The sequence below is a fragment of the Mixophyes fleayi genome, chromosome 4 (assembly GCF_038048845.1).
Source record: "Mixophyes fleayi isolate aMixFle1 chromosome 4, aMixFle1.hap1, whole genome shotgun sequence".
Lineage (NCBI taxonomy): Eukaryota > Metazoa > Chordata > Amphibia > Anura > Limnodynastidae > Mixophyes > Mixophyes fleayi.
Window position 1 is genome coordinate 343,408,427 of NC_134405.1, and position 25,898 is coordinate 343,434,324.

General features: G+C 42.1%; 1 protein-coding gene across 7 annotated transcripts in view; it reads left to right on the forward strand.

Annotated features, from left to right (window-relative positions):
• SOX5 (SRY-box transcription factor 5) overlaps positions 1 to 25,665 on the forward strand; it is a 176,748-nt gene extending 151,083 nt beyond the window's left edge. For 6 of the 7 annotated variants that reach the window (XM_075210765.1, XM_075210769.1, XM_075210766.1 and 3 more), the window contains 7 exons: positions 2,179 to 2,322; positions 8,106 to 8,280; positions 11,728 to 11,900; positions 16,769 to 16,877; positions 18,430 to 18,603; positions 19,691 to 19,907; positions 20,692 to 25,665. In XM_075210765.1, coding sequence (XP_075066866.1) covers positions 2,179 to 2,322; positions 8,106 to 8,280; positions 11,728 to 11,900; positions 16,769 to 16,877; positions 18,430 to 18,603; positions 19,691 to 19,907; positions 20,692 to 20,992 — 1,293 coding nt within the window. In that variant the 3' untranslated portion in view covers positions 20,993 to 25,665. The remainder of the gene's footprint in view (positions 1 to 2,178; positions 2,323 to 8,105; positions 8,281 to 11,727; positions 11,901 to 16,768; positions 16,878 to 18,429; positions 18,604 to 19,690; positions 19,908 to 20,691) is intronic. The other variant, XM_075210768.1, reaches the window with a different exon arrangement.
• The last annotated feature ends 233 nt before the right edge of the window (positions 25,666 to 25,898 follow it).

Sequence of the window (25,898 nt, forward strand, 5' to 3'; positions counted from 1 at the left end):
TACACTGTACAGATATCTGCCTACACTGCTGGTGGTGAGTGTACTACACACTGCCATATGTGCCCGACATCGTTCTATCACTGTTCGTGGTTTTCAGGAAGTTTATAAAACCAAATCAAATGATACAATGTGTTTTGGTACAATGATGCATGATAGTGGGAGCGTACACACGTTTGCGATATCAGACCAATTGGTCGTGGATGGAGTGATCTGCACGTTACATAGGTGTGTACCCAGCTTCACAGACTTGCTGAGGTCTTTATCTCCGGACGACTCACCGTGACCCAGTAGACAGCAGTGGATGTATTTTGCCTCCTCACTGTAGCAGAACTAACAGACAATATGTAATCGTCTCGCACTCAGTCACTTCAATATTAAACCATCACATTACCCGACAGAACGTTTTCAGAGGCTGCCTCTCCCGTATTTCTCTCACTAACCTCTTGTTCGTCCTCCCTGGGCCCCATCTCACTGGAAGCGAAGTCTGTTTTGCCCGGTGAAGAGGCCGAGCATCTAGCTTGTCATATAGTATTAGTGTCCCTCAGACGGAGAGGAACGCAGGAGAGACGCGGGACCACCGGAGGAGTCATCACATTTACAGACTCGCTTTCAGGGAAGATTTCGGTTTTCTGCTACGGCCCAGATGCCCTCTTTTTGTCAAACCCCCGTCTCTCCTTTGTGGATCTTTTCCCCGAACCCCACTTCTGATAGCCATAGGGCAGAGATGTCACGTTCTCTCTTCATTGTGAGCAGCGGAGATAGACTCAGCGTTGTCTGCCATTAATAAGCATCCGTCACTCTCACAATCAGGTCACAAAGGGGGGATACGACAATAGAAGTGAAGAGTGAAGTCACTGAATGCGTTGCTCATAAGTCCCCTGTACAGCGCCTCCAGGTTGAGAATACGCAGCGCTGGCGATAATGGCGCAGTCATTCTAGAGCAGAAGTGTCCAAACTCAGTCCTCAGAGGCTACCAACAGGTCATGTTTTCAGGATTCCTCTAATCATGCACAAGGTGAGTTATCTATTTGGCTGGATCAGTAATTATCCAACCTGTTTCTACAGACAGAAAACATGAGCTGTTGGTAGCTCTTGAGGACTGAGTTTGGACCCCTCTATTCTAGAGGATATATATCAGTAATATTTGTGTTTTCATCTTCCTGACATATACAGATACGTGATTGTGTGAGGCCTTTATCAGCAAATATTGATTATCTCAGTGATTATGTGTTACAGTTGTATTTTTCCTTCTAACTCCCCAGTATCCATCTGCTTTGTGCACAATCTTATCTGAGTCCCTGTTTTCTTCCCGATTAAAGGCGTTTCTTGCTCAGCAGATTGGCTGTTGGTGGATCAGGTTGTGACTCTCTGACCCCTCATTACTGAGAGATACGATAGATTCCTTTCCCTAAAGTAAAAGAACAATATACACTATTGTAACACTCAGTATGACGGGTCCTGGAGGCTTCTGTCAATCTCTCAGAGATGTTTTACAGAACTGTGTACAGACTGAGAGAAGTAGTACTGTGCAATGACATGCATTCAGAAAAAAGGACAGATACTGAGAATGACAGCATATGAAACAATACAGATTGTAATGTTGAGTTTCCCACTGCTTACAAATGAGATCATATACTGAGACTGGTGCTGAGACCAAGAGAAGTAGCACTGTGCATTTGCTCCAGCATACAGAATTACTGTAGATCGTTCTTCTAGCACACATAAGAATATAGAAGGTATCTTGCGGTTGTGCCGATATATAGAACGAGAACAGATACTGGGAACTACATCCAGCGTACAGAATGCGAGAAGTGGTACTGTGTATTCAGCCTAGGAACAGATACTGAGAGCAATATCATTGTAGAGAATAGAAGTGGTACATTGTGATATATTGTTCAGGGATAAAACTTGGGTAGTGCATGCTGGGACTTGTAGTTTCACAACTGCGCAGAGACCCCCCCCCCCCCCCCTCCCAGTTTAGTTGCACATTCTGGAGCTGTAGCAGCGGTGTCAGCAGTAGGACATCTCGGGTATTGTCACCAGGACAGACTGCCCGTCTGTCATCCCTCCCGTGAGATACCAGTCACCAACGCTAAGGTGACAGCTCCCGTCTCCGTGTGCTGCCAGTGACGGGAGCCTCGTGCCTCTAACTGATGTCTCTCTCTTCTCTATACACAGCAGTTGTACGCGGCCCAGCTGGCTGCCATGCAGGTCTCACCGGGGAACAAGTTACCTGGAATGCCGCAAGGGAATCTCGCTGCTATGTCCCCGACAAGTATGAACACCGAGAAAAGCACCAACAGCCCACCGCCAAAATCCAAGGTACGTAGGGGGGTCCGTAGTGTGCCCCTGACACCAGCACCCAAACTGGACACACAGAATCTGTGGCCGGGGTACAGTAGGAAATAGATGAGTCTCCTAATTAGCTACAATCCTGGGGTATTCCATTTACTGCACCTCATTATAAATGATAATATTGTACAGGGACACTCCTGACTGAGAAAAGGGTGCAAAATATATTCATTCACATGCATCGTCCGCAGTTAATGTTATTGGCCTCTTGCCCCAATTATTTACTTAATAAAGTGAAAAATGCAACGACGATATCTCACATTACGACTCAAATCATCAACTATAATCATAGATGTCACATACATGTGTACTATTTCCAGGACAGGATATTTGAGATAAGGGTTTGATCGTGGGGGGAGGTATATTTTCCTATGCATGGCCGATCTCCTGTCAGTAACACTAATGACAGACACAGCATCGGTCTCTCTGGAACGATAACAGAACAATGATCCCACCGGACTCCACAGTTCATGCTAATACAAACATTAGCTCTGTATATAATCATATGTATCTGTGGATATTATAGATGTGGTGTTCAGTCCACTGCTGGAGACAACTGCACTGAGAACAAGAGAAGTTGTACTGTGCAGTTGTCTGTATATACAGAGTGAGAAGAGGTACTGGGCGCTGCATCCAGAATCCGGGATACTGTCAGCGACTGTCAGGCGTGGAAGGGGTTAATGGTAAATAGAGGGATAGCAGAGCCAGTCACATTTGCAAATTGCAGAGAAAAGAGGATTCTGGGACAGCGGGAAAAGAGGGAGCAGCTCGAAGTCATCGCGGTGCGTGTGAGGCCTGCTGTTTCCAATCTGCTGTGTGCCAGTAGGAGACTCAGAGCGAGCAGAGATAATGCCGGGAAATGATAGACTGACTGTGACCTCCGAGCTCAGCCTGGGAATCCGAGACATTGATTTGACTCCGGCTCCCCGCAGAGAGATCCGGCACAGTTCACTTGTAATAAAAGAATAAGATTGTGTCCTAATGGCGATGGCGGCTGACAGACACGGCACTTTGTATGCTCACCGCGGCACACAGAGCCAGGGTCACCTGACCGATAACGTGTCCCCCCCCCCCCCCTCGCCCCCGCAGGCCGGAGACTAATCCCTTCATCTGTAGCATGTATAGTATATAATATAATATATAATACCTTGTCATTACATGATGCTTCTCATCCACAGGCTCATCTGCTGAATCCATTCATCCCCAATTCTCTTCAACATACATATATTACAGAGTATTATAAAGGGAACGCAGTTCCTGTAAGGAAATATGTGCAGAAATAGGATTATTTTAGGAGCTTCAGTTTTCAGGCAACTAAGTGAACAAATTCTGGGGATATTTTTGGTTTGTAGAGGTGAGATAAACTCTTGATTATTCTGAAGAAGAGGAGCTGTGAGATTATGGATGAGGTCAATGTTTACGCTGATACAATTAGTACTAAAAATAAAATCTATGCACCCCCAACAGCGGTTGGGGGTGCATAGATGTTTAAGGGTTGGTACCTATAGAAATGACCCGAACCACTTCAGATCTGTAGATTGTGTTAGCAGCAGCCTTACGAGATTTGTTTTATGTCTGTGTGATAGGTTCTATACCCCCCTATTGCTACACTTACTAATAACTTCAGTGACACAACCTGGAACCGACCGGTGGGTAATATAAATTAAGGTAATAAAATGGATTTGCATATCCAGCACTTTATAATTCACAAGAGCCCGTGAGGCGATTATCTGCTGCTGCTTCGTACGATTGTCCCTTAGATTAAGATATTTACTGTCCTGTGATTTTTATATAGTCACATCCAGCAATTAAGGACGTATTCATCCTCCCAAACTGACAGTTCACAGACGTATCGTCCCCACCGGACATGTGCTCCCAAACATCCGCTGTCTTAATGTCTTTATCAATGTTGTGGCTAAAACTAAGAGGCACGATTTGACATGGGACATAAATCAGGAATTAGCCTGTGGGTAACCTTTGGCACAGCAGAATCGAGAGCCGTGATTATTGCCTTCAGTAAAAGCGACTGCCGGACAGAATGTCCCCCAACATCTCCATCCATCTCTCAGACCCCTGACGGCTGGAAGGTTGTGTGACGGACACGTGCCGGCCTCATGCTGTAGAGGAATGTGGTCCGGTAAATGAAATGTACCGAGACACATTATAATAGAGGCGTCTATGTAGGACAGATGTCACCTTTGGCTTAGGATTACCTCATTGAGATGTCTGTTACCTGGTATTATTCAGAGAGCGTCTCTCAGTTACAGGCAGTATCGTTGAGGAATAGATTAATCCCGGCAATAGGGCTTTTCTATAATACCTTTAACGTGACGTTATTAGTCCGGGTAACACACCCTGCCATCGCTGCAGAATGATGCTGCGTTATTAGTGTTCAGCGCTATTTACGGGGTATTTCCGGACGCGTTTCCTATTTTCGCTCATAGCCCGCTTAGCGGTATGTGCGTGATCAGCCTAAAAGCGCAAACATCAAGGCGACGTGTTGCATAATTTTAAATGGAGACTGTGCGAAAAGTATATTATTTGCAAATTCTTTTTCCAAATAATCGCACATGAGCGCAGCCGATGTACACAGCGTTGACGCAGTCACTGCGACATCTCAAACTCCTGACTGTGACAGCGTCGGCGATGTGGTGCAGCGTTACGGGGCAAACAAGTCCGTTTAGTTCTTAATTCAGATGTTTACTGGCCTAGTCCGATGTGATCCACTTTACGTGGGATTACCGGCTCTCAAAACGTGTACAAAATTCTAACATTATCCAACAATTTAAATCCTAACGTTATCCAGCGTTGCATAGCGACGTATCTCCGGGACAGGTCAGCTGATCATATGGTTACGATGTGGCATATATCACTGTCCGTAACAGTCAGAAATATCTGATTATAGTCATTGGTTTCGTGCTTGTGGGGTTTTGTTGTTTTTTTTTTACTTGCTGCAAATTTAGGTTGATAGATTAATTTAATTTAAATGAGCCATTCGCCATAATTAAAACATTGATTACTTAATGACATTGGAAATAATGAAAAATTTCTCTCTTCAGATTTCTAATTATTGATGAATAATTAAAAAAATGTGCAGCAGATATTGTGATCCTGAGCTGGTCCTGGCCAGGAAAGCCCCCTTTAATTAAGATATTTGGAAAGTTATTTATCCCTTGATGCAGTGCGACGAGCGGACAGCGCCGGACGGAGGAGCGCTAGAGGTCTTTTAGTCTCTTGTGCACCTCCCTTCGCGCCCCTGTAATTAGCTCATTGTAAGAGCACAGCTTTGGCAGACAAGTGTAAAATTAATTCTGATGGTCAGAGATTGATACAGTATATATATATATATATATCTTATGTGGCCAGCCCTGTACCGATCATTACATCACAAATAGACCCCTGTTGACATTTTACAATAATTCCGTGGGAAGCCACATATATTAATAGTAGGCACATATATTAATGCATCAGTAAGTTCTTAAGCTTCTCCCTCTTATGGGTGACTGTAAGATGGAAAGTCATGGATCCCAAATTTTAAAACAGCTACTAAGTGTCCCACTTTGAAGATTCCCCTTATTAAGGCACGTTGGTACACTTCCCCTAACTTTAGTTCCTAACAGGGGACTATTATTGCTGCAGAAAACTGCTCACCCCATTCAGAAATCAAGAAAGTCATAACAAACGGCCAGCGGGGATCCCTCTATTGTGGCCGGGGTTCAGCTTTTCATTAATAAAATGCTCCTTTTATTCACACTTTTGTCTAAAAAAACTATAATGAAGTTGGTGGCTATTACAAAGTAATATTATGAAAGTGGGATTTAGAACTAGTTGGTCGTACACAATAGTTTAGGAAAGAGAGAACAATAGGGGTCCTCTGTAAATGGTTTAGCAGCCTGTCCCGACCCTTAACCAACAATGCCCAGATGTAAACTTTTTTAGAGGATTAAAAATTGATTGACCCGAGTAAACGAGAACTTCCGCTAATAGAGGATACTCATCTTTTAAAAAAAAATATCCAGTTTATAAAACCTGGAATCTTGTATCCTGATACCGGGTTTACTATATAGTCACCAAATAAATAGACACAGCGACAAAGGAGCTTGCAGTCTAATGTAATATCTGCAGAGTGCAGCTTGCACAGTGGATCCTCAAGTACATTTAGCAGGATGAGGGTCACGTCTTACAGGCCTCTGTCTGTGTTTTTCATCATCACGGCTCCCAATGTTGATGTAAAGAAAGACTACAATTTAAAATTAGGAAGGGGTGACCCCTCCGCCATCTCCAGCCGCTGACTCTCCACAGATGAGCTGGGAATGAAATGAGCGCTGCGGTTATCGGAACAGACTGTTGTGACATCTGACATTGCAGTCACAGTATTTAATGTCAATAGAAATTCAATTCCTTTGCCCTTCAAGTTATCCCATTTTAGCGTGCGGAGAATGATGTCTACTCGCAGCTCGCGCAAGTGTTATAATGTTAGTCTTTGTGACTAGATATCACTTTGCATTTTCATTAGAGACGTATTACCCCAGGCCGGGTAACATTGTCACATCATCCTTGGGCGAGGTTACAGTCTCTCTATCCTGTCCTCTGGCGTTCCCGACTGGCCGAGATTGGCTAATACATAGGGCCCTGCAACCAAATATATCCTAGAGATTGTAAGCCTCAGTTATACTCCTAACGAGCAATGCTGTAATTAAGGCAGGAATGGAGGTCTTTTGAGAAATTATTTGCAGAAACAGAGTTTTGGAGAACAGTCCTTGGGACACATGTAGTTAAATAATTCATGGATGAATGGAACATATTGCTGGTCATATAATATGCTTCCTATCGGTACCGTTAGAATGTCATTGGTATTAGTATAAGTTATTTTAATCAGATATATTCCAAATCATTGCCAGCACAATACACGTTGTGACTCTTCCTTTTAAACAAGTCTCTTAGAGGTTCTTATTTTTTATGTGATATCTCTACATATATGAGTAGGTGTTATCAGCAGTCCTTTCTGCTGGTCCCGCGTTCTCTCTACTTTCCACGGAGACGCGGGTATGACGACCTAACACAGCAGAGAGAGTTTGTCACGCTATAAATGTCGGTAATTGATGGGAAACGTTCACAATATGTGAATTAACGGCTCTGCTGCTCCAACCTCTTAGTAAGGGACCATTAGGCTGAACGTGGACTGACAGCCCCGATCATATCGCTCTTATTTATTCATAAAGACAAACGTCTGCTCCACCGACCATCTGATTCCATCTTCTTCTGTTTAATGTATTGTGCAATAATAAGACTATAGTATAAATATTTATTACACAGAGATTCCCCTTCTGGTGCTGCTGGGGGGGGGGGGGGGGGTTCAACTTAATATTTATAAGGGGGGGAAGCGTCAATTGAAGTTTTGGTTGTTTTGCTTCTCTCCGTCCTATCTTATTCCTTCTCTGTTGTAGATCAGTTTCCTGATACTTTGGCTGCAAAGTGGTTTTCTACATTCCCAAGTTATTTATTTAACCTTCCCCTCTCCATACAGTCACTTTGATGGGGGTGTCTCTATTCGGACCCCCCAGTTGCTAAATTGACCAGGGTCCTCTATGCACAGTATGTCTCTGTACCAATCCCCGAGTGCCCGGACCCAACACCCGATAGGAAGAATTTAGCTAGAATCCGGTCACCGTTATAGCAGCGGTGTCATATTCCCGGATGCTGGTTCCACCGTATGGAATAATCACTTTTTTTTTTTGTTTTCTCTTCCACAGGATGATGTCGCTCAGCCATTGAACCTTTCAGCCAGGCCCAAGACGTCAGACAGCAAATCGCCCACGTCGCCCAACTCGCCCCACGTCCTAACGGCAAGGATCAGCAGCAACAGCTCCCACAAGCCCTCCGTCTCCTCATCACTCGCCAGCCCCCCCGTCAGAGTCAATTCTATAGGTGAGTGACACCGAGCGCGCTGCGCTGAGGGGGGTGGGATAGCGCTGAGCGCACTGACTGCAGCGTGAGGATTCCACATGTGTGCGTGGAGCGTCTTGTTGCGTCTCACGCTGAGCTCGTTCTCTTTTATCCGAGGTTCGTTCTCTTCAGATAAGCAGGAAAGTCCCAGTCCTTCAGCAGCGTTATCTCCTTTATAGTCATTTTCTCTGTGTTCATCTCATACTGCATCAATACCGCTCGCTGAACGCAGAATGAGTCCGGTCTCTGCCTCTTGTTTTGTCTCAAGCGCTATTATTTCCTTACCAGTCACAAACTGTTTTATTTGAACTCTTACGGATCCACGTTCTGAGCTTCTAGAGGCCCGATGCGGCTTCTACACCAAATACATTGCTGCATTATTGCCAGGAATGAGGGAAATATTCCTTCTAGACGATAAAAACCAGAATAAAATTACCAACATGGTACAAAACTGTATATTTATTATGTTTATCTACCACCTTGTCTGGGTAGCCATCCCACAGATGCACTACTCCTTCTCAGAACCAGCGGCATTAGGAGATCTGCAGGGGTGTCTGCACTGACCCTGGATCTATTTATACTGATTGTCAGCTCTGTGTCCAAGAGTTCCTGCAGCAGCTGTCCATCTTTCTCACCCCTGTGGTTGGTTAGTACCCCCCTCCCTCGGTGTCCCCCATAATAGACTCTCTCCCTAGAGGGTCTCTCAGTAATCAGACCCCTCTACGTTGCTCACACTGATATCACAGATGTAGGATGTATGAAAACGGGGCGTCTCATTATTCATTTCACAACGCTTTTTATAGATTTATCATGTCAAAATACAATATGTCACCGTTAGTTGGTAATTATTTTTTTTACAAAGCTAATTATGCTGTATGCAAATGAGCAAACTTTGAAAAGTATGTATCCAATTAAGATGTTTTACTTTTTGTTGGAGGAAGTGCAAGCAGGTGTTAATTATATACTTATATCACAGCTCAGACAGCCCAACAGATTACATTTATGTCTCATTTACTCAGTGGATATACAAACATACAATGAAAGATCCTAAACAGGTTTGGTTATGTTGTCAAAACTCATTGTTACCCGTCAATACACACAGTGTACGTCCCATGCTCTGCAGCATATGTGGGTGGTTACATTGTATCTCTGCTTGTTTATACAGTAACAAGAAGCTCAGGAACCTTCTCTGCTATATATTATTGTTATATATTTGTTGATATCGTTTTGTGTTTTCTGATCACTTCTGTTTCCTGTGGGTTCTACATGACAAGCTAAAGACAGTCTACGTTTTATTTTCTTAAATAGCAAGTAAGGCTACTATATGATATTAATATATGTATCACAGGTTGTGTATTACCGAGCTGAATAATATTCATGAAATAACTGTGGTTATACTTGTGTATAAATATGTCCTTTGTGCTCTCTGTCACTCCTCTGTCTCTAAAATAAGCAGAGAGTGACTGACAGCTTGCTGGACTTGCGTTGCAGGAATGCACAGAGCAGATTGGTTAATAAGGGCAGTGGTGTGGGAGGAGCTTCAGCTTTCTGTTTGGGAGTGGAGTTAATACTCTGCCTTGTCCTGTACTTGTTAATGCCAGGACAATGCTAAGCAATGTACTTTACCTGCATGTTCAGTTTTAGTGTAATTGGCCCTTTAAATCTTTGATGTATTTTGTATCTTTACCCTCTGCGTGAATTCTCCGCTCCCATATGCCCTCTGGATTTATAACATTTAGGCCAGTCCCAGCATAGACCTGGCTGCATTTGTGCTGATTCAGATCCTCACTCCTCCTTAAATTGTTTCAGCCAATTCTCCCCACAAGCTGGTTCATTTGGAGATGACTCAGCGGAGAACGTGGAATAAATCGCTTTGTGTTTTATTTTGTGACTCACTGAATCCGTTACCTCCAGTGGAGGAATTGGTCACCAGTTTACAAGCCTCTCCTGTGTCTTGAGAAAGGCATCCTGTGATACCCCACAAGCTTAACGCATGCAGTACGTCCCTTATTTCCTTTACAATAAGTACTAAGACTCATCAATTTCTTTGTTTTTTCAATGTCACTTGTCTACGGAGTGACTGGTGGATACAGAGGGACCCTGAGCCTAGAGGAGATCCTTCAGGCTCTCTCCATGGTGCTGAAGTTGGGCACACCGGTGACTGTAATCTGACAGCTCTCAGATCTGACATTAGTACGAACGATCCTTCTGTACATGAGACTTTTTACCAGAGGTACAAACTCCTCGACCTACTTCCAGTAGTTTCTGTGCTCACAAATCTGCGGAGAGAAGATTAATTCCCCTTCTTAAAGATTTAATTCATTTCTGCTCTGAATCTCCTCCTCCGTATGTTGTAAAACTTGGAGGCAGAAAGACCTTGCAGCGGGGTTTAGCTGAACTAATCTGACACCAGTTTCCCCCACCGAACTGTTTCAAACATCAAGACAATGTTTTCCTAGGTTTTGGCAGCTTTGGATCAGATAGAGGAGTCCGGTGATACAACGAGGATGTGTAATCTGACGTGATTAGACAAGGCTCTTTACAAGTACAACATTCATAATTGACACAAAGAAAGAGTATTAATAACACTTTCACAACACGGCAGTTAGCAATTTCAGATTTCCTTTCTTTAATCTTAGTGTTTTTCAACAAATCATAGGATTTAATCGCATGTTTTGGCAGATTAGAGGACTTATGGGCCAGATGTTTTTTGTTCTAAAAATGGATTAGGTTGTAAAGTTTTCTGGAATCCGCAGAACATGTTCAGACAAGCCGGTCATTTCATGTGCGATTAGTGGCTGCCTTCTGTCCCGCAAGCCCCCCCCCCCCCCATCTGTCAGATAGCAGCCATGAATCTAGTTACATTTAGCCACCATATATAATCCGGCTGTTTGTTTGTTTTCCTCCTCTCCGATCACGTTTGTTTTCTGACACTTTGCAAAACTCCTGACAGCTCTGAGTGCGAACGCTGGGAGACCGATTGACTAACGCAATCCTGTAACCGCTCTGCGCGATATGACGTGGTAATCTCAAGGGCCTGCGTCACCATGAGTGTGTAGGGTAGGCCAGGAGCCTGCAGGATGGCGTGGGCATTAATTGCAGAGCAAAAGGGAAAGTTTTACTCACTGTCTGTCCAAGTTGGTGACTAATTCATCTCAGCCTGTTTAGATTAAGCCCTGCGGTTTCCTGGAGTCGTGTTCTTATACAGCGGGGCGCAATATCTAACGTCAGTATAATATGGCAGCATCTAGATTAATAACTCATAGTGTGCTTACTGCATTTACTAAAACTCACCTTAAAAAATATATACAGTTTATAGTAAAAATATATACGGTAATAAGTCCAGTTATTGTTGTGTAATTGTTATAATTGTTGAGCTGAAAGGCCAAGAAATCTGGCAATTGTTGAAAAGCGCGTTCTGTTCCGCAGATATCTTATCCTCCATCACGTCGACCGGCTATTTAAATGATCATGACGCGGTGACGAAGGCGATACAGGAGGCGCGGCAGATGAAGGAGCAGCTGAGGCGGGAGCAGCAGGTTCTGGATGGGAAGGTGGCAGTTATGAACAGTCTCAGCCTGAACAACTGTAGGACAGAAAAGGTCAGTGGTTAATGACTCCGTTCGGCAGGTCGTTTTATTGATCGTGTTACAGAAACCCACAGCCAGGTCTTGTAGGTTCTTCCTCCTGCCCGGTTGCCACTGCGAATTATGTTTTTTATCGTCGCTGTGAGTTCTTTGAAATATCTGGGTTGACTTGGGAATCACAGCAAAGCCGGAGCGTTAGCGAGATCAGAGCGGGATTTGTGGATATAATACCATCCTCTCCAGGAACAGACGTTTCTCAGCTCAGCCGTTGGGGGTTTAAACCATTATCATATGTCATGTAAGAGAAGGAGCAGAGTGTCCGTTCTGTAGTAGAGCTGACAAGCTGTGTTATCCCACTAAGTACTCAAACTTATTACACGTTGATGAGCCTCCGCTAGTGGCAGATATGTTTTAATTAGACGGTGCCGGCCGGACGCACAGACTCACATTCTATCAGCGTCCCGAATTAAAGGGCTTTTGATGCAAAAAAAAAAAAAAAAAGAGAAAGTAATATTTGCATTTTTATTGATAAAATGACTTGTTGTCTGTAAAAGGCTTATAGGCCCCAGGTTGTAGACAGTGATTACTGTGATTCCGTTCAGGTACCATATCAAACATGGAAATAAACTGACCATGGTCTGTGTGGGGTTTGTATGTTCTCCTTGTGTTTGCCTGAGTTTCCTCCCACAGTCCAAAAACATAGTGTTTAAGTGGCTTCTGACAAAATGGACCCTAGTGTGTGTGTGTGCGGTAGGGAATTTAGATTGTAAGCTCCACTGGACACTGTGATGATTGACACTATATAAACGAATAAAGGTTTATGAGAAGGATTCCTCAGGCCTAGTTGCCTCCTATGACCTAATTAGAGACTTCTTAGAGGGGACGAGTTTGGGATGATAGAGACGTCGCTGTCTGTTCCTCACATGCTCAGATAGAGCCGTTACTGGAGCTTGGAGGGTGACATCGCTCTGTCATATGCAGGGGGGGGAGGGGAGGGATAAACAGGATAACTGAAGAACTGATCACAAAGGAATTTATATTCAAATATTTAAGCATTCTTGAAAGGGCGCTCGGAGCAGAAATTCCTCTCTCTTTGCTCCCCATGTAGAAAAGGGCTTTAACACTCAGCCAGATGCTAATGCAAAGTGACTGAAGCTATTCCTCGCAAGCGTAGCTAAATTGCTGTTATTTGTTAAGCGCATTGAATTCAGCTGTGGGTACAGCAGTTGGTTGCATTCAGAAAGCATCTGTACCTTTTTTTTTTTTAATCTTCCAAAGCAGAGGCAACCTTACATCTCACCCCCTCCGCTCCCCTGGTGCGAGCTGGGAGTTTGTCAAGTGACAACCGAACAAATGGTTTTGGACAGGAAGCCTTCATCCTGACTTCTCCATACTTGCAAAGCAGATCTTGTGGTTGGATTTGGGAGCCCATTAAAAGCATTTTGATGGTATGGAAATTCATCTCCGTGATGCGCGGGGGCCCCTAAGCGGCGCGCTGTTTAACCGTGGTCGCAGATCAGTCATTCACAAGAAGGGCAGTAATTGCACAGGAATGGAACTGCATTAAGATAATCCGGCGCTCTCCACCATGGCTGTACGAGTTAATCTCCTTTAATGCAGCTCAGCTGTTGTTCCCACACATGACTTCCTGCCAGTTCCAGTGACTATTCACTTAGTAACCAGAGTGCGGCCATCTGCAGGAGAAGTGTTTGGTTACTTGTCACTATTGTCTGCCCGGCCGCTGTTTGCTTATCTGAGCTAATCCCCCGCCCAGCACGCAGCTAGTTATAGTTCCCTGTGATTTGTTAAAGAGGGGGGGGGGGGGGGTCCTCGCAGTAAACGGTGAGTTGGGGAGTTTTCTTGTGTGTGACAAATTCTCAGACACGGCTCTTTGTTGCTGCTCCAGCCAGAATATTTTGGCAAATACTAAAATTAGCTTGTGGACATGTTGGAGATGCAATCTTACAGATAAATGAGATTAGGAGTCACGGTCAGCAGAGATGCTCTATGGAGGCTGTTTACATATAAAATCATTTTCCTTCTGCACCCAGTGAAGTGACGGAGGAAATACAGTATTTACAGTATATGTCCTGGGCCGGATGGACATCGTTAAATTCATTTAGGTAATATTGCACGGTGACAGAGAATGTATGTTATTAGGTTCATCACATCTATTAATAATATTATCTGTGAAGGCAACAGTCATATTATGAGTAGAGAATCTTCTTTCAGACTTCTAGAAGGAAAAACATAACTTTTCATATTTATAGATATAAGCTGGGTACACACTACAGAAAATTACATCAGATGCAATATCTGTAACGATTTCACCAGTGATTGCAAAGCTCAATGATCATGCAGATTCATGTGTACACACCTACACAACTTACCTTCAGATCTGTGATCTTCATCTCTCATAACCATCTGCTGAACAGACCCTGACTCTGCACTCTACAGATATCTGCCTACACTGCTGGTGGTGAGTGTACTACACACTGCCACATGTGCCCGACATCGTTCCATCGCTGATTGGGATTTTCAGGAAGTTTATAAAACCAAATCAACAGATGGGATGTGTTTTGGTACAATTAAACATAATTGTGGGAGCGTACACACAAATGTGATATCTTACCAAAGGGTCGATTATCGTGGATGAAATACCTGTAGTGTGTACCCAACTTTAATAAGCCTGGAAGCTGCAGAATTGGAATATTTTGTGCAATCTTATGTTGACGCAAATGTTACATTCTGAAATGTAGTTTAGAGCAGAACTCTGCATTTCTTATGTAATATTCCCCTCTTGTGACATCGCTGGAGCAGTCCGTGTAATAAACAACGATTCCTAGTTTTATCACAAGACGGCCCAGTCTGCGCGATCTGCTCCGGATTCTCTCTCTCGGCTCAGAAACCCTCCCAGCAGTCGGTGATTATTAAATATTAAATATTTTAGTTTAGTTTGAGTTTAAGGTTGTTTTTTTTTTTTTTCTTTTATCGCCCTTTGCGCGGTTTGTGTATAAATTACAGCTGTGCGTCTTCTATGGCAACGAGCCGTATTTCCACAGATGGTCAGTACAACACACCGCGCCGCAGACGCTTTCCTTTGCTTGTCACTGTGCCATAACTTCCAGCTAATGAGATCCCACGCATGGCAGAGACTGATTATGTGTGAGCACAGAGGGTTTGCAAATGATTTAATTTTATTTTTCTAATGACAGAAATGTAAAGATATAGGCAGCGGCGGCTGAGTAATAACCTCTACTGCGCAGTCACCTGGAAGCCAGAGATTCAGTGTTCTCACATAATTTAGTCTTTTATAAAGAATTTCCATTAGACTGGAATCTGTCAACCTGTGATAAATATTAAAGGGCTCTGTTTTAAATCCACTAATTTGAAGCTGTTATTATTATTATTATTATTATTATTATTATTACTATTATTATTATTATTAATATTATTATTATGACCTATTTTCCTTTATATACATATTATACTTTATTATATATTTCTCAATCACACAGGATTTTGTTAAGAAAAATTTAATTGTATCTGTCACCACTTTTATAGTCTTTACTTATGTTTATTTTTTTAACAAATACTTTTAAATATAGGAACATAGATCTCCGTTTTATTCGGTTGTGAGCTTATAGGCACCAATGGAACACTGCCTCTAGTGGCCAAACGTGGTAGTGACCGGTAAACTGTTTGGTCTGTTCAAGTTTGGCGGCAAATTTACAAAAAATTCCTTTAAAAGGAGAAGCGGAGGCGTCGCCCACAGCAGCCAATCAGATTCTAGCTATCACTTATACAGTACATTGTAGAGAATGATAGCTAGAATGTGATTGGTTGCTGTGGACAACACCTCCCCACTCACCCTATCTTCCTTTTTAGAAATAGTAGGAAATCTATCCATTGGTCCATTTATCACATAATAAATCCTATATATATATATATATATATATATATATATATATGCACATGTATATATATAGTTTCTGTTAAATAAGAGATGTTTGGGTTTAATAACCCCTTAGAGAAAAAGACCTAACTTTGGATGCCCCTCTTTTCTTCCGTCCCCTCTGTTATATAATATTCTAGCACATGTAGATTTACTATTGTTTTGTCGCCATGAAAACCTTGGTCCAATAATAGACGAGTCAGTAATTAGTTGCCGTGTGTCAGTAATTAGTCGCCACATCTCAGTGAATTCGTGCACTGATCCCTATTATGGAAAAGCAGAGTGTATGAGCGACGCGCACTCTGTTGCCCTCTCTCTGCGCCCCCCCAGGAGCCCCCACCCGCCCGCGTTAGCGTTTTAATGATGTTTGTCGGGGCCGTGGGAGGGTTATTGTCCTCTATCTGCGGAAGATTCCAGATATGGCGGGGAGGGGGATTAACGCACTCTTCATTTATTCATTCCAGCGTAATAAAGAGATAACTAATTAATCATTAAAACATCAGAATGTCCTTTCATCCTCTCTGGTGGTCCGTCTTCTGTGGAGCTCTTACTGCCATGATAGAGGCCTATAAAAGCCGCGCAGGCCGCCAGCGTTTACAATATGTTTTATTTCACTGTTCTCCTGACTTTTGTCTGTAGAAGGTACAGATATCGTCATCCGTCCTCCTAGTGCTCACAGAGACGTTTTGATCACTTCCATCCCTGCGTGGGGGGACAGAAGCCCCCCGAGGTGTAGTGTACAGGACAATTCAGCACAACACACTATATATATCATGTGGAATGTGATATATTAATATGAGGATATTAATATTTGTGTTTTATTATTCTTTGCTTGTTGGATATTGGAGTAATGCACTAGTTTGTATATGTGTGTGGGAATAATGGGGGTATTCTCCTTCATGTTCTGCATTTCGGGTCTTTCTTGCAGGAAAAAGCATCGTTAGATTGTCTGTCGCAGCAGCTGGCGGTGAAGCAGAGCGATGACGGGAAGTTCGGTCACACCATGATGGATTTTAACTTGAGCGGAGATTCTGACGGTAAGGACGGAGCGATTCCTGCTGCAGCGTCGCTGTGTTACATTGTAATGTGTAATGTGGGGCAGCCATTGTCTCTCTCACAATCTCACCCACACACTCACTCTTACTCTCACCCACACACTCACTCTCACCCACACACTCACACTCACTCTCACCCTCGCTCTCACCCACACAATCACACTCACTCTCACCCACACAATCACTCTCACCCACACACTCACACTCACTCTCACCCACACACTCACTCTCACCCACACAATCACTCTCACTCACACACTCACACTCACTCTCACAATCACACTCACTATCACCCACACAATCACACTCACTCTCACCCACACACTCACTCTCACAATCACTCTCACCCACACACTCACTCTCACCCACACAATTACTCTCACTCGCACCCACACACTCACTCTCGCAATCACACTCACTCTCACCCACACAATCACACTCACTCTCACCCACACAATCACACTCACTCTCACCCACACAATCACACTCACTCTCACTCACACAATCACACTCACTCTCACCCACACCATCACACTCACTCTCACCCACACAATCACTCTCACCCACACACTCACTCACACAATCACACTCACTCTCACCCACACCATCACACTCACTCTCACCCACACAATCACACTCACTCTCACCCACACCATCACACTCACTCTCACCCACACAATCACACTCACTCTCACCCACACAATCACTCTCACCCACACACTCACTCTCACAATCACACTCACTCTCACCCACACAATCACACTCACTCTCACCCACACAATCACTCTCACTCGCATCCACACACTCACTCTCACAATCACTCTCACCCACACAATCACACTCACTCTCACCCACACAATCACACTCACACTCACCCACACAATCACACTCACACTCACCCACACAATCACACTCACTCTCACCCACACAATCACACTCACACTCACCCACACAATCACTCTCACTCTCACCCACACAATCACACTCACTCTCACCCACACAATCACACTCACACTCACCCACACAATCACACTCACTCTCACCCACACAATCACACTCACTCTCACTCTCACCCACACAATCACACTCACTCTCACCCACACAATCACACTCACTCTCACTCTCACCCACACAATCACACTCACTCTCACTCTCACCCACACAATCACACTCACTCTCACCCACACAATCACACTCACTCTCACCCACACAATCACTCTCACACTCACTCTCACCCACACAATCACACTCACTCTCACCCACACAATCACACTCACTCTCACCCACACAATCACTCTCACACTCACTCTCACCCACACAATCACACTCACTCTCACCCACACAATCACTCTCACTCTCAGTCTCTTTCTCACAGTCTGTCCCTCTGTCTGTCTCACACTCAGCGCACATAGACCCGCCCTCTGCGCCCGGATGATATACAAGATAAGGTCTCTTGTTCTTGCTGTATTTTATTCCATATTCCTCACATACATTAAGCTTCATCCAGACTCCGTTCTCTTTGCTTTTTCCATAGGAAGTGCCGGGGTGTCGGAGTCCAGGATATACCGGGAATCCCGCGGCCGTGGAAGCAGCGAGCCGCATATTAAACGGCCAATGAACGCCTTCATGGTCTGGGCAAAGGATGAACGTAGGAAGATCCTTCAGGCTTTCCCGGATATGCATAACTCAAACATCAGCAAGATATTAGGTAGAGAAATTTCCCATGTCTGTAATTCTATCTCTATCACGCGTGTAACATGTCATTATGTACACGTCTGACACGGTGCAGTCACGTTCTGTTTATAACAGACACTTGAGCTTAGCTGACATTTGTGCCGTCTCCGGGGTTCTCCTGAGAGCGCTGCTGACATTTCATAACACTCCGAGATCTGGTCTTAATCAGCCGTTCCCCTGAAATTGGTACCATACGGAGCTGCCTCTCAGTGCCTGGCCCTCCGTCAGGAGAGCGAGCGGACATCTTTACTTCATTACCAGTACAGTAGTCCTCATACAACGTGCAAATTCATTGCAGAACGCGTAAGAAACATGACAGACGTTTACCCCCAGACCAGACTTTGATCTGTTTAGCTGCCACGTTCCCCCGAATAAAGGAAAGTAACTGTTACAAGACTAATGTCAGGGGTGAAATACATCATTCTGTGTGTGGAGATAATACAGAAAGATTCCTTTATATTGTCAGAAACAAAACCTCTCAGATTCCGCAGGACGGATGTTTGAAGTCTGTTAAGTGCAATTATATAATGTCTGGAAGCTGATGTGAGATACCGCGTGTTACATACAGAACAGATAAATGTGAATTGGAAGGGAAATGATTTGATTCAAACACATATAGCCACAATGTATCCGTCATTCTATACAGCACATAAATTGTAAATATATGATTGCTTCTTAATTACAGCAGACAACGTTGTCATTTTATGCAGTAACAACTATACATCCCACTGCGCTGTGCCGGCGCACACCTCGCTGTAGCGTCATTTGCTATTTACTATTAGCCAGGGTGGGGGGGTTTGTAGAGCACCCGGGTAGATTAAAATATAAAAATGTTCTTCTCAGCTAAAGTGTTTAATAGAGAGAATTGTTCTGGTCACATTGGGGCGAAAGACGTCAGAATGGATCAGGAATATGCGCCGTGTTTTAGGATTGGTTAATAAATACACATATCAGCGTTACTGTTATTCTCCTCCTTTAATATATTGTTATACATGTATAATTATGCCACAAATCCATCCATCGCTGAGGGTGACTCAGAGCTGTGTTTGTCTTCTGCGCAGGCTCCCGCTGGAAAGCCATGACGAACCTAGAGAAGCAGCCTTACTACGAGGAGCAGGCGCGGCTTAGCAAGCAGCACCTGGAGAAGTACCCCGATTACAAGTACAAGCCGCGGCCGAAACGAACCTGCTTAGTCGACGGCAAAAAGCTGCGGATTGGTGAATACAAAGCAATCATGCGCAGCAGACGGCAAGAGATGAGACAGTATTTCAACGTAGGGTAGGAGGCCGCATTAACATCTGTGCAGTTCCCAGCCCCCTCCCACGCTAGTAGAATATTCCATCTATCCGTGTGTCATCTAGGGGCGTAATTACGTAGGCCCAGTGCTCTGACCCGGGGGAATCAGTCAGGTAGATGCCAGCTAAGGAATCAGGGCGAGCATAATAAACGTGATTGTAGACGGTGACGTGTTCGTAAATATTGGACCCCACCGTCTTGCTTCCTACAAGAATCACGGAAAACTTTTACTACAGAGTTTTTATGACATACAGAGGGGTTCAGATAGAAATGTATAGAGTAGACGATCAAGACCCCCTGTCCGTGCTAATATGCCGTGTACTTTGTCATAGGGAGTTTTATCGTTTTGTCTCTAATCAATATGACATGAAGCACTGGATTATCTCAAGGCTTTTTTTTACGATTTCCCTAGATATATCAGATTATCGTTTAAAATACCCCAATCTGATGTAAAGCAACTAAGCCTGTTAGCTTACCATATAAGCATTATTGAAAAAAACTTAGTGAGTTAGAAATTGAAATTGATAAATTATCATGGAGCTCCATTTTTTTTTAAAGAACAGACATTATTGTAATGTTTCGAAACGCGTGGTGACGTATTGGAGGCTTTCGGGGGAGTAGAGCGTAGTAATGTTACAGAGCACCGTTAGTGGTCTGCTGTAGTAATGTCAGGGCGTTTTAGAGCAACAGACTTGTAAATTTATTTATCGTGCAGTATATTATTTATTTACTGACAGTCGTTCTCTTCTGTCTCGGCACAACGCAGGCAACAAGCACAGATCCCTATCGCCACGACGGGAGTTGTGTACCCAGGAGCCATAGCCATGGCGGGAATGCCGTCGCCTCACCTGACCTCTGAGCATTCCAGCGTTTCCAGCAGCCCAGAGCCAGGCCTGCAGGTCATCCAAAGCACTTACGGCATGAAAGTAGAAGAGCCCCACATCAAGGAGGAGATTCAGAACGACGACGTCCACAGTGAAATGTACGACGAGTACGACGAGGAAGATGACCCAGACGTGGATTATGGCAGTGACAGTGAAAATCACAGTGCGGAACAAGCCAACTGATACGGGTGGGAAGCGTGAACTTTTACGGACTTCATAGAGCCCGACGCGTTTCACCCTTTATCCCTGGCGCGCACATGAGCTTTCAAATACACTGACTGTTACTCTAACTGTTCTTTGATACTAACTGGGATATCGACTGAGAAACGTTCAACCTGTATCAATTGAGTTGGAAACGAAACGCAGATAACAACTGAATTTCCACCAAAAGAATGGGATAAGCTATTGGGTAAACTAAATGCCAGTAATGCAGCTGCTCCGCACTGACGTCTTACCCTTCGAATTTTTTTTTTTTTTTTACATATATTAAAAAAAAAAAAAGAACTTAAAAAACTTTATGGCTGTTTGTTCGACAATGTTCTAGAAATTCTCACTCAGGTACACAGTGCCAATAAGTGGCTTGTGAATGTGTTTTGTCGTTTTGTGCTAAAGTTTAAAGAGGAATAAGAAATTTTTGGTAACGCACCTGACATAAAAAAAAAAAAAATTGCTCCTGGCTGGCTCCTCCCCCCTTTTATTTTTTTATTTTTGGCGTTGAGGGCGGATCCAAGAGACTACCGTGCGTGGACACCCAACCTTTTTTTTTTTTTTGCATCTGTACATTGGACGTACATCTTCATCTGTTGCATATTACACTACATCTTTTAGCAAGTGCCAAATTTGTACTGACGTGCTGAATTAGTCTTTATTTCTTTCTGGTCCGTCTTAAGTTAGGGCAGTGTTATGTCTTAGACAATCTCTTAAAGAACTGAAAGTTGACCAGTAAAAGTTGTCTTTTTTTTATTTTATTTTCTATTTTTATTTTATTTTAAACCGAAACTGTAGTCACAGTTCTCAGGTGATGGCGAGAGACATAAGAAACTAGGAAAAAATTTTTTTTTTATGAGGTGTATTTTGTGTGCGTGTGAGCGTGTTATGGTACTAATGATAAGTTTGTACCATGCTTAACATGGGATGAAATCCCACATCTAATTTGTCACCAGACTTTAAGAAGCCTTTAATGAATATTTGCACTTCGAATATATCTAGAGAACTGAAAAAAAATAAAAATTAGATTTTGGGAAAGAAATTGTAAATTTTTAAACTTTAAAAACTTTTTTTTATATAAATAGTGTTAGCTCTTAAAATAATAAATATATATATATTTCTGATTTGGCCACAAAGATCTCCAGAGTTTTTAGTTTTCAGGGGATGTTTTTGCCCGGACCCCAGACGGCGCAGCGTTCGAGATCTCCGCTGTGTCAGTGGAATGAAAAGATCTTTGACGCTTCGTAGATATAAAAACAATTCATTTCATGTCTGCTTAAACACTGCAAATCTTGCCAAAATGGAAAATTAGTTAACAAGTAAATGGCCCCGTGTATATGTCAGATGACATATTCTGGATTCCTTGTATCAAAGTGAATTACTGAAGCTTTTTGTATTCTACGGGATTACAGCCATTCTAAAGACGCAACTTCCAGCAACAAACAAGAGCTGTTTAAATATTCAAATATATGTAGGACCATATAATATATTTAGCCAACCTCTGCAACACCTCCGTGTGCTGAAACCCCCCTTCCCATCCCAAAAGTCCATCACGTCTCCATACTTTGGGAACAAATTTACAGCTTTCAGAATAGTCCATTTATATTAGGGGCAAAAATTCATAAATTAGCTTCATTTGAGTTGTTTGCCTGCTGTTGTAAGGGTATATATATATATATATATATATATATATATATTTATATATATGTTTGCAAATTCTTTACTCCTATAGTAGAGAAGCTTCCTCTGGTCATGTTGGATGTGAGATGAAGTCATCCCTTATTACAATTTATATTTTCACTGTTCACTCAAGATGGGGATTCTATTTCCCAATGAAAATGTCTCGCCCTGGGGTCACCCTCGGAGAAACTCATCATATCATGCATGTCAGTTTTATATATTTCCTGTTTGTTTGTACTTTGAAGACTGTATTTTTTCAGTTGAACTGCCTTTTCTTGTTAGTAATGTAATGATTATTTTAATAATAATAATAATAATGCTGGTTGGCTGTTCCCAGATTAGTAAGTTATCTGTAATTTATTTTATTCATTGTTATTTTTTAGTTATTTTATTCTGTTATAATTTGACAGTGCAGAGGAAGAAAACAAAGCTGTTTAGATATATAAATATATATATTAAATAAGATGTTTCAATTTTATAGCTTTCTTAACCCCCTGAAAAAATATAATCAATGCCCCCATTTTGAGCCCAGGTGATGTTGGATTTTTGATGTACGATGAATTTTTCTTACAATTTATCCCCTCCCGCCAGGTTTTATGTAATTAATTGCAGAGTCTGTCATTAACATATTTTTATGCACTCGGGACAGAAAACCATTGTGGGATTTTTTTTTTTACTGTGTTTAAAAAGAAAATGATCCCAATTTTTCTGAACCAATTCGGTCCGCCTTTTGAGCCTGTTTCTCATTTGCTGGGTGTTTTAATAGCCGTCATGTTAAATGTGCTCTGTTTGAATCTGTGACTTTGGGCTACAAAAATACTTTATTTAAGCTCCAGGTAGTTGTCACCGGGCCGGCCTCCGCCGCAGCCAAACCAAACATGCCCCAACAGTTTCTTCTATAGGGCTACAGATCAATTCTTGGCTGTCCGTTGCAGTCCCTGTTGATCTTGGCTTCATTTTACAACTTCGTGCCAAAAGTTAATTTTATTAAGAATCTTTGCCAGAGACACTGGCACCTAAACACCCCGAGGTTTGAGTTTCCACTCACCTCTGTTCTCTTGAAAAATCAACATTGACCCGAGAGTTGGCAAGAGGTGATTGTGCATCTCAGGTCCTGGTGTCTATGGGGGGATATTCTGTAGAAGCAGAGGAACCTGAAAGTGTCCTTACCAATGTCATATACAGTCTTACACCATATTCTATAAAATATAAGAAAATTTTAATTTAGAATGTGAAAATTACCCTTTTTTAGCCCTAATTGTATTCCTTAAATATTTTTCCATGTGTTCTAAAAAAAAAAAGTATTTTTTTTTATAGTCATTCTCTTAATTAATTTTATTTAAGAGTGATTGAATTCGAAACATTACATGCAAAAATTACAGCATTAAATGTTCTTTTGTGGATGTCACGTTATACTCGTTAGCATAAAATGTGGTGAAATAAATGGCGGAATAACTTTACAGAACGTGGATCGCAAAGGAAAATTCTAAATTCCATTCATCCTCTTTTATGCAATATCCTCCTAGGTCATAAAGGGTCCTAAGCACAACCCATACTATTAATTTGCAATCCACGAATAGCAGAGTTTGAAAATCAACAATAAATATTGTCAGGTATTGAACAATCAAACCTTGGCTCCCCGCACGCAGAATATTTAGATCTAACTGCATCCCACGTGCCTTGGTGACAATCCCTAACTTAATAAACCACAATCAATGTTTATTATCTAAATATTTCTTAGGGTACAGTTAGAAAAAAAGAGTCAGGATTTCAAGTTACACATCCTCTCATCCCCCAAAGTGGAGTAAAACAAATTCTGCCTTTGGATACACAAAAGTAAGAGTTAACTCTTTTTATCTCCCTTTACATTAACGAGTTACAAAGAGAAAAAGTGGGGGAAAGTTACTTTGTGTTCTTGAAGAATTGCAACAAAAAATCCAACAATATGTAACAGACTTTAATATCATTCTCACAAATGCCAGAATGTTAAAAATTTGATACTTTTATGTTAAAACAAATAAATGTAGCTTTCTGTTTTACTTATATATCATTATTTTTCTTTTTCTTGTTTTGAAAACAAAGTTTACTGAGTACTTCTCTGTGTCTTTTTGCTTTGCAATGTGTCTGTGTTTTGGGATCCTCTGTTCTCTGCCTCCTGTACGATTACGTATGAACTGACATGACACGCTGAATATTGTTTTGTATTGTAAGTAAAAGTGATGCGGCACCCAAGCTATAAAATAAATCATGAAAACGGTACAGAATTGATCGACAGGCAGCAATGCTAAGTCCCTCAATTGCGACAAATATTTCACTTTCAACGGAAACACCCTCCGTCTGCGTTTCTATATTATCTGTACATCCAAATATCATTTCATTTTACAGTAATTACTGTTTATGTTTGGTTATCTTTCATGGGTGCAAGCTTTCTCTTGGATGCAGCATATGTGGTATATATATATATATATATATATATATATATATATATATATATATATATATATATATATATAATTTTGTATTTATGTTGTTAGGAAAAATGTTTTACTATTGTACTTTTGTATTAGCGTTTTGGTTGCTGGCTGCGTAGATTTACCCAACTGTTTGCTGAATAAATGATTTTGGGTGTAGAAAGAAAATTGACAATCAAATGCCTGGAGCTTAAAGCAAAGTATGTGCAACTTACCATCTCACTTGAAATTTAATAAGAAATAATTATGTAAATATAACATAGAGTAATAGATTTATATTTTGTTCATAACACATAGTGTAATATAAGTTGTATATTTTCATGTTTTTTTTTTTGTTTTGTTTTGTTTATCAGTCATGCCACAATAATGGAAAAAAAAGAGGATTTATTGTACTCTTAAAAAAAATGTGCGTTTCAGACATCCTGGTTACATTGTTTCCCTTTTTTCAGTATTACTGCCCTGCAAGGCTCCAATAAAACAGCAGATGTGTTCATAGTTGTCCCGCGTCTTTGTGTCTTATTTCTGGGTGCAGTTCGGAAGGTGGAGAATAATTCACCGATCGCCTTTGGGACTGTGGATAATGCTGACATTACCCGGCAGATCTGAGATTATACAAGCATATTTTCATTGTGTGAATTAAATCCAATGAATAAAACATTTTGAATACAATTAGGATATCTGCTAATGTGATATGAGGGTTTATTTGTAGGGAGCTGCGTTGTGTAGGATTT